Source organism: Pteropus alecto, unplaced genomic scaffold (genome assembly GCF_000325575.1).
Source record: "Pteropus alecto unplaced genomic scaffold, ASM32557v1 scaffold171, whole genome shotgun sequence".
Taxonomy (NCBI): domain Eukaryota; kingdom Metazoa; phylum Chordata; class Mammalia; order Chiroptera; family Pteropodidae; genus Pteropus; species Pteropus alecto.
This window is the reverse complement of record NW_006431925.1, coordinates 5,503,728-5,513,488: the sequence shown is the minus strand read 5'-3', so window position 1 is coordinate 5,513,488 and position 9,761 is coordinate 5,503,728. Positions and strand designations below refer to the sequence as shown.

At 34.8% G+C, this 9,761-nt stretch overlaps 1 protein-coding gene across 6 annotated transcripts in view; it reads right to left on the bottom strand.

Moving 5' to 3' along the window:
- NUBPL (nucleotide binding protein like) overlaps positions 1-9,761 on the bottom strand; it is a 180,050-nt gene that overhangs the window by 22,544 nt on the left and 147,745 nt on the right. For 2 of the 6 annotated variants that reach the window (XM_025043385.1, XM_006906868.3), the window contains one exon: positions 5,537-5,797. The exons of the other annotated variants lie outside the window; for them this stretch is intronic. In XM_025043385.1, coding sequence (XP_024899153.1) covers positions 5,735-5,797 — 63 coding nt within the window. In that variant the 3' untranslated portion in view covers positions 5,537-5,734. Of the gene's footprint in view, positions 1-5,536; positions 5,798-9,761 lie in introns of those variants that run through there. 6 annotated transcript variants of the gene reach the window in all.

Below are 9,761 nucleotides of genomic sequence, written 5' to 3'. Positions count from 1 at the left end.
TTGTTTGTATGTGTGCATGTTTTAAATTCCTTATTCTTTATGCTTCAATTTGGGTAGTTCCTGTTTACCTATCTTCAAGTTCATCACTTCTTTCTTCACTTGTCAAGTTTACTGATGAGCCCAAAGGCATTCTTCATCTCTGTTACCGTGTTTTTTAATTTCTAGTATTTCTATTTGACTTATGGTTTCTACCTCTCTGTGAAGTTCCTCATCTGATGAAGCATGTCATCCACCTTTTCCACTAGACCCTTTAACTTATTAATTATAACCATTTTTAAATTCCTTATTCGACAGTACCATCTGAGTCATCTCTGATTGGTTCTGTTGAATGCTTTGTCTCTTGATAGGGAGTTGATTTTTCTTGCTTTTTATGCCCTATAATGTTTAAACTAAATACTGGTTATCATGAGTAGGACAGCAGAAACTGAGGTAAATAGCACTTATGGCTAAATATGGGTATGCCTCTTCTTTAGCTAGAGTCTTAATGTGCAGCTTTGAGTCAAACTGGTCAGGAGTTGATCCTGTTTATGTTTTATTGTTGTTATGGTTATCTTCAGTACACCATTAGCTTTGAATCCTTCTGGTATTATCTTGAGCGTAAGTTTAAGGATGGGTTGCCAAAGGATATTTTCTTTTTTCCTATTCTATACTTAGTTTTTGCCCTTCTCTATTACATTATTATTTCCTCCTCCAGCAGTAGACAGCTGTTGCTTCATACACAGTGCTTGCTAGCTTGCACTAGGGGTTCTCTGTTGTACTGGTCTGGCCTCAGCTTTAGGCAAACCCTGTGTCCCTGAGTCTTGGCAATTGGGCTTTCTCATTGGTCCCACCCCTCACCTCTCCCAGAATAAGATATCTTTAATATCTTGGGGCCAGGATGGCTTCCTGTTCCTCCCTCTGAAATAGAGGGTTTTTCTATTTTCTCTAGCCCAGTCATAATGGGTCTTCATCTGAGGACAAGGTTTGCTACCCCTCCTTCCCAACTTATGGTGTTTGTCCCACAGGCAAGAAAGGTCAGGGAAGGCTTTGTGTTTTTCTCACCAAGGCAGCTGCTTTCCTCCTCCAGGCCTATACCACTAAGGAAGACTTTTTCTAGTTCCCTGCCCCGTGCTCAATTATTCTCTTAACACCAATAAGGTCCACAAGAAAAGCCTATGAGTGAATGCAAACACCTCTTCTGTTAGCAGCATCAGGGTTTCTAGCTTCTGTTATCCCACTCAGTTTTTAGCAATTTGTTAAAATTTTTCACTGAAGTTTTACCCTTTTGTAGGGAGCTTGACAGCTATTCTTTGTTCTGCCAAAGGTGAGGTAATGCTTGCATCCTGTCTCTCCTTAGAGGGGTCTGACTTTCCTTACATTTCAAGAGAGTCGAATGAACTATAACTTAGGTACTTTGGTCGGTTTAAGAAAAGTTATGATTTTATAGATCATACAGTTTGTTCCTGTTCTAAGGATGGGTATGATACTCTTTCCAGTCTTCTCTATCCTAAGCAAAACTGAAACTCTCTAGTAGTTTGTTGTTTTTGAACTTTACACACTGCCCCTAACATTTATATAGAAATGCAAAAAATTGAGAATTGCCAAAACAGTCTTGAAGAACAACAGGTGATGATAAACAAGACAGTGAGTTATTGTTGCAAAGACACAAAAGTAAATTAACGGAACAGAATAAAAGTCCAGAAATAGACCTATGAAAACACAGACATTTAATATATAACAAAGGTGGTACTGCAGAATAGTAGAGGAAAGGACAGTCTTAGTAGTACTGGGACAATTAGATATTCATAAGAAAAAAAACTTAAAGTCTACCTCACCTAATAACCAAAAAAACACTTCCAAATGGGTTATAGAACTAAATGTGAAAGACGAAAAATTCTATAACTTCTAGAAGCTGATATAGGATAATGTGTTCATAACTTTAGGGCACTGCACAAAAATTAATAATCATAAAAAAAGAATAAATTTGAATACATTAAAATTAAGATCCTTTGTTTACTAAATGACACTATTAAGACAGTAAAAGACAAGTTATAGAGTGGGAAAGATCTCTGCAACACATAAAACAGTCAGGGATTCATAACAAGAATATAAAAATATATATATTCTCCAGCAACACAATAGAAAAATGGGCAAGATATTTGACTGGCATGACACAAAAGAGGATATTTAATTAGTCAATAAATGCAGATAAAGGTGCTCAAATTCATTTGTAATCAGGAAATGCAAGTTAAAACCACAATGAGATAACACTAAACAACTACCAATAATTCCACTCCCAGAAATAACTCAACAGAAATTCAAGCACATAAATACCAAAAATACACACACACACACACACACACACACACACACATACAAGAATGTTCAGAACAGCATTATTTATAATAGTAAAATGCTGGAATCAATCTAAATATCCATCTACAGTGGAATGGATAAGTTGGGTATTCAAACAATGGAATGTTCTATAGCAAAGAATATGAACAAATCATAACTACATGCAACAAGAGACATGGATCTCAGAAATATAATATAGAACAAAAGCAGTCAACATGAAACAAAATGCAAGCAGCTAATACGGAATAAAATACTGTATAATTCCATTTAATATAAATTTTAAAGAATAGACAAAACTATAATGTTTAAGAGAACAAGCTTAGGTGTTAAAACATCAGCATGTGGTTAACTCTGTAAAAAAGAGGATAGTGATTGTGAAGGAAAACACAGGGGCTCCTGGGATGCTGGCAGTGTCCTACTTCTTAACTTGGTTGGTAGTGACATGGATACTCACATTGTAGATAATTAACTGACCTGTGTATTTATGTCTTCTGTGCTTGGCTGTCTGTATATGTAATATACTTCATAATAACTTTCCCCACATCTCCACAAAATATCTTGTGGTCACTGGTGAACTCATTTATTTTTTATTTTTTATTTTTTTTTTTACCAGAGGTGCTTCAAATATACTGTTTGGTTTTAATTTTGTAGGATTCTAGGAAAGTATTTTGTGTTTTCGGGGAGTGTGGTTGGGGGGTTTCTTCCTCTTTTTGGAACTGACTGGCACAGAATTCATGTAAAGGTAAAAAATATGTAAGCTGTATTACTGATCAAAAGCAGGATTACTGAATACCCTACCCCTAAATTAGATGGATTTGCCATCCGAGTCCGAGGCAGAGATGGAAAACTTCAGGTTTCCCTGTTGCCTGCCTCAGAAAACTCAGGATTTGGCTGAAATCAAAGAAATATAGACAGGAAGATGTTTTCTGGTAAGATGAGTCACTCCTTCTTTCCTGGAATGGCGTGGGTTGGGGAGCTTGCCTTTCCCTCCTGGATAGTGAAATGGAAATTCTCTACACTCTATGAAAATGTGAAGAATGAGGAATAAATATTACTCCTAACAACAGGTACAATAGTTATGCTTGATAGTCTGTCTTTGAAGTCAGCTCTCTAAAGCTTAGCAAAGGCTGCCATGGGCAAAATTTTAGAATAAGCTTCATTCTGCAATTAGAGAGACTTTCCCTTCTACCACTTCTGAACCTGTGTATATACTCCAACCACTACTTTTTCAGTGGCTTTCCTGGAAGTGTCTGCAGAGAGTAGGAGGTAAGGGAGAAGGAGAAGAGAGTAGGTAATTATATATGTAAATCTTCATGTCTTTATGAATAAAGACTATCCTTCTCATTTCTCCATCAGATATATTAAATAATGACATACAACTTTAAGAGCCTGGAGCTTATTCAAATCATTCTTTTTTCAGGTAAAGTTTAAGTACTTGCTTTCTGGTATTTAGAAGTGCTCAATGATTATCTATACTGGCCTACCCTGAAAAGACAATAAAAACACTAATAAATATCTACAACTTAAAGTCATTATTTCCTTCCCAGAGTGATTAATGATGATTGCATGTGTCCACAATTACTTCTATTCATGATTTTAATTAGCATAGATAATTTTTTCCAGGACATTCAGTTCAGACATACAGCATATTTGTTTTTTTTTAGATTAAACTTTTATTTTTATTTTGAAATAATTGTAGATTCACATGCAGTTGTAAAAAAAATAATGCTGAGAGATTCCATTGTACCCTTTACCCGACTTCCTCCAATGGTAACATCTTGCAAAACTATAGTACAATATCACAACCAAGATATTGACATTGATACAGTCATGATACAGAACATTTCCATTTACAAGGATCCCTTGTGTTGTCCTTTTCTAGATATACACAGTTCCCATCCTCCACAACTCCCTTCCTAACCCCTGGAAACCACTAGTTTATTCTCCATTTCTATAGTTTTGTCATTTCAAGAAGGTCATATAAATGGAATCGTCTGGTACATAACCTTTTGAAATTAGCTTTTTAATTCAGTATAATTCTCTGGAATTTATCCAGGTTATAGCATGTATCCACAGTTTCTTCTTTTTCATTGCTGAGTAGTATTCCATACTATGGATATACCACAGATTGTTTAACCATTCACCCACCAAAAAATTCTGGGTCGTTTTGGCTATTACAATATTAAAGCTGCTATAAACAACCATGTATAATCTTTTATGGGAACATAAGTGTGAAAACATGTTTATAATGATATGTAACTCTGCCTAATTTTCTGGCTGTTTACAGAGGAAAGGACATCAAGGCAGTTGCCAAAGGTCATAGATCACTTCTCTATAAGTGAGGATTAATTAATCACTCTTATTAGTACTTGTGGCTTTACAACCATCTTGATACCTGACCTTGAGAAGCCCTTGACTCTCTCTCTGAGCCTTAATTAGACAAGATACATGTTTTTCAAAGTGTATTCACCATGAAATGCTCCCACAAAGTGGTAGAGTAGGGAGAGGGGATTTCAGGAGTTTGAGGAAATGTTAAATACTACATTCCTCTTTTGAAGTAAGCAAATGCCCTTTGCTTACAAAAAGAAGGATCCAACTGCCAAAGTTTAAATTCCAAGTCCATCCCTTACTAAAATAGTAACCCTCGGCAAGACACTTAACTTTCCTGTACCTCAGTTTCCTCATCTGTAAAATGGAGATAAATAACAACAGCACCCCACTCATACAAATAGAACATTAACTATAAGGATACAAGAAAACACATGATAAATGTTAGCTATTATTACTATTATTACCATCATAATGAAAATCATCAAAATCATGATCTTATTAAAAATACATATGTCCAGGCTCCACTGCTGGAGATTCACATTCATTAAGTCTAGGGTAGAGTCCTGTCCAGATGAAGAAGTAGGTTTAATCTACAGTAAGAATATGTCCAAGACAGTACTAGAGGCAGGATTCAAACTCAGACCAAACTGCCTGAGGGAGGGGTGTCACACTTATGTCTTTACATGAATTCAGTAAATACTTTAAATGTCGAGCTCTGTAGTCCTGCAAGAAGAGTGCTGTTCTCTCCTCAACTGAAGGTTGAGCTTGTAATATAAATTCATGATTCCTCAAGGGGTAGTTTAATAAAATAAGATGCAGTTCTGTGCAGTTGGCACACATCGGCTTTCAAAAAAATTCATAAATGTAGCAGTTAGCTTCGATATGTAAAATTTTTATTTGCGAGGCATTGCTTAGCAAATCAAATCTGAAAATAAGACATTATTTCTTTGGAAATACAAGAAAATAACTATGATTGCTATCATTTCTGTAGGTTTTACCACTACACTGCTGATTTCCAAAGGTCTTCTTATTGTCAAGCAGCAGGTAAATTTCCAGTACACTTAGGGAATCACTGCAGAGGGGGTGGCAATCTTCTTACCACTTCTGCAGCTATCCTCAGGTAAGCTTTGGCCTGGAAAAGAACAGATAAGTTTGTGCTATATCTCTCCCCAACACATGTCAAATGACTCATGAACTGTTTGCCGTAGTTGTCCACTGAGTTTAATAGTGAAAAGGCTGAGCGAGTGAGAAGATACTGCTGCCTATACTGCGGGTGGGGGAAGGAAGAATTTTAGATTATTTGGAAGATGACTATTTGGAGGATGACTTTTTGAAAAAATATTTAGTACTAGCAATTACTGTTTTCAAAACTCTAATTCCTGTATCAGCAAACGAGCAACCTGGTCTAGCTGCAGAAAAATTACACCTTCCTCTTCTGAAAAATTAATATTCTGAGTTAGATACTGCCAACACTTCTTTGGCATAAAAGCTGTTAGTCATTTTAAAGGGGACTATTACCGCCCCATTGTTTGTCTTTGGAAAACATTTTCTTTATTCTCTCTGAGAATGGCATCTAATACCAGCACCAAGCACCTGCAGGCTCCTTCACCCGCTGAGTTTTGGGGATCATGGAAGAATTCCTGGGATCAGTTTTACACCCTTCATCTCTGGAACCCCCAGGGCAGTAGAACACAAAGAAGCAGCTCCCAAGCCACCGAGTGCACCACAAACTAACCCAATGCTCACAGTCTGGTTAGAACAATGGTTATGACATTTGCATTTAAAGAACTTTAAACAATTGCAATACAAATGAATATCTCTTATTTTTTTCTATTTTATCTATGAAAGTAACTGTCAGAAACAACAGTAAGACTTTCTATAAACAACCTAAGACTTTCTAAAACTATTAATTTATATATTTATATACTTAGAATTGACTATATACAACTACTACAACTACTAACTACTACTACTAATAATGGCCAAAACTTACTACAGTACTTAATATTTGCCAAGTATTATTTCATTTATCCTCACAGCTACCCTAAGGAATAAATTCTGTCCTTATCCCCATTTTATAAGACGAGGAAACCAAGACCCAGAAAGATTTACTGCTAATACAAGATGAGCTGTCCAACTTTCTGACTCTGCACAGTAAAAGAACTGTTTAAGATCTATATTTACCCTTATTTGATGAAATGCTTTAGTGTGTTTCACATATCTTCATGTAAAATAACTATGCTTGAATCCTAATGTATGAATTATGCTTTATTTTAGCAGAAAAGTTTTAAAATTTCATTTGAGTATATCTTTTTAAAAAAAGAATAGTTTTCAAAACATGAATAAGGACTTAAATTCTTTTATTGCGTACCCACTATACCAAGTACCTCCCATAAGTAATCTCACTGCGGTAAAATAAGCATCATCGGCTCAACTTGGATAAAGAAACTGGGAGTTGTTTGCTCAAGGTCACAAAGTCAGAAGGCTGGGAATATTCAAACTGGGCCCACCAGGGTCCAAAGCCCAGCTCCTTTTACGACATTACATATGAAACAGAAAATCCAAGACACAAATAATCATAATGTAATGCTTTGTCTAAAAATGGTTTCAGTCCCTGCTATAGTTAACAGAAATAATAGTTTTTGTTTAGAAATGGAAATAACATGTACTTTATAAAGAATATTTCTCTTTAATGTGCTGATTTTCACCCATGCATCTTTATAAATACCTTTTTAATCTCCTAGTAGCTTTCCTAGGTATTTAATATTTTCTGATGAAAATTTAAAGTTCATTAAGGCAAGCTAAGACAAGGCCATCATTCTATAATCTTTTAGTCCTTACGTTAAATTAGAGACATACCTATCAGACTACACAAAATACTGAATGATTCCAATCAAATTTGCTACATTTAACCTTCATTTTTTAAAGGACCATCTCCAAACTTAAACTTTCAATATAGGACACTCAAAGTAATGGTTAGATTGTCATTTGCTGAGAAACCACTAAAAGTGCTTAGTTTAACAGTTTCAATTTCTACAAAACTGTTGAGATTGAATTTTTCAGCCAATGCAGTATTATTTCAACAAATCCTTTTTGGTTCTTATTGTGTATGAGGCATTGTTTTGGGAAATCTGTGGGATATAATAATGTTAAAGGGAGGTAGAATAGCTCACTGGTGAAGATTTGAGGACTTTAAGTCAGACAGGCATAAAATCTTAGCTCCATTACTTACTAGTTTTGAGGCCTTGGGTTAATCACTTAACCTTTCTAGGCACAGTTTCCACATCTGTATAATGGTTATAACAACAGTATCTACCTCAAAGGGTTTGAAGGAGTATTGAAAATAAAGTATGTGAAGTGCTGCCACAGAAGAAGCAAATAATAAATATTGGTGACCATTATTATTACTATTTTGTCCTCTGCAAGTAATTTACAATTTTATGGACGGGCTCATAGTAACATGTCCTTTGGGGTACTTTTCCTAACTGAGGAATAAGTAAATTAAATACCCGCTTTTGTTAAATCCATAACCAGCAAATAGCAAACACACATTGTATGTAAAAAGTATAACTTAGATTTCTCAAAATATTAATACTCTCTTTTTCATCAACTCAAGTCTATACAGATTAACCTTTCTCTCCTATCCAAGATCTTTTACTGGGCCATCTAGAGGCACAGATAATACAGCTGGATCCTATTTGGCTGCTCTATCATTAATAAGTTAAAAGGAAATGGATGGCAACCAAAGAGCAAGAAGTTTTATAAAGAGTTTTGTTCATTTATCTTTTGTTTTTAAAGATCTGAAGTTCCAATTTATCATACACTTTTCATGTTAAGACTATGAGGTAATAATTTAGAAATTTTAAGATAATAAAGTTCCAACTTATATTTGAAAGTCTGTACCAGAAATATCTTATAGCACAACTCACCAAATCAAATCTAGCTTAAACCACAAAGGGTTAGGCAGTTCACATTCTCACTAATGTCACCCAACAACAGTAATATAAAAAGTCTAATTTTTATGCAGATGTTAATGAGATTTAAAAAATATACAACTACAAAAAACTCCACAGACACTTGCTTAGAGTTTTAACTCATATTATCTCTTGATGGTTTTTATTTGTTCTATACTATATTGCATTCTTTTAACTTCCTTAAAATGTTCCTTGCTTTTGAAAAATATCAAAGAAAAAAGCAACAATAGACAGGTGGAAAAATATTTAAAAATGTAAACTCATAACTGAAATAAACTAGTAAGTAATTAATCTTATTCATCATAATCACCACAGAATGTCTTTAAATAGTCTGTTCTCAGGAGGCATTTCAATTTTCATGCAACTTTTCATTCACTGCATAAAGTAAAGTATACCTATGGTAGTTAGAATTACCAGACTTCAATTATGAAAGAAATAAAGGGTTATGGATTTTGTTCATCTGAAATATTTCCAAGTAAAGACTGAGAAGGAAATTTAATATTACCTAAAAGATAAAGAAAAGAAAACCAATGGTAAGTGCAATACTGTATTTACTCAGAGATCATATTCTCAGCAACTCGATCTCCTGTATCATAACTGTTGACCCTTAAGAAAGGGAAAGGAGCTCTCAGTCCCTGAAAAGGATAACTCGAAGTAAACCTACTTTATTTATCTAAAGCTCCTGACTGTCAATTTACTCTTACTTTATTCACAACTCTAACCAAGCTTGGATCTTTTATTTTCCAGTTCACACATGACTAGAGAAGCAAACTAGAATGAAAGGTGTAGTACTTATGGATGGACAAAATAACAGTACTTTATATAAAACCACAAAAGATCCTGAACAGCCAAAGCAATCGTGAGAAAGAAGAACAAAGCTGGAGGTATAACGCTCCCTGATTTCAAACTATACTATAAAACTATAACAATCAAAACAGTGCGGTACTGGCACAAAAACAGACATACAGATCAATGGAACAGAACCAAGAGCCCATAAATAAACCCACACTTATTTGGTCAATTAATCTATGATAAAGAAAGCAAGAATATACAATGGGGAAAAGATAGCTGCTTCAAAAATAAATGGTTGATGAGAAAACTGTCAGATACATGAAAAAAAAT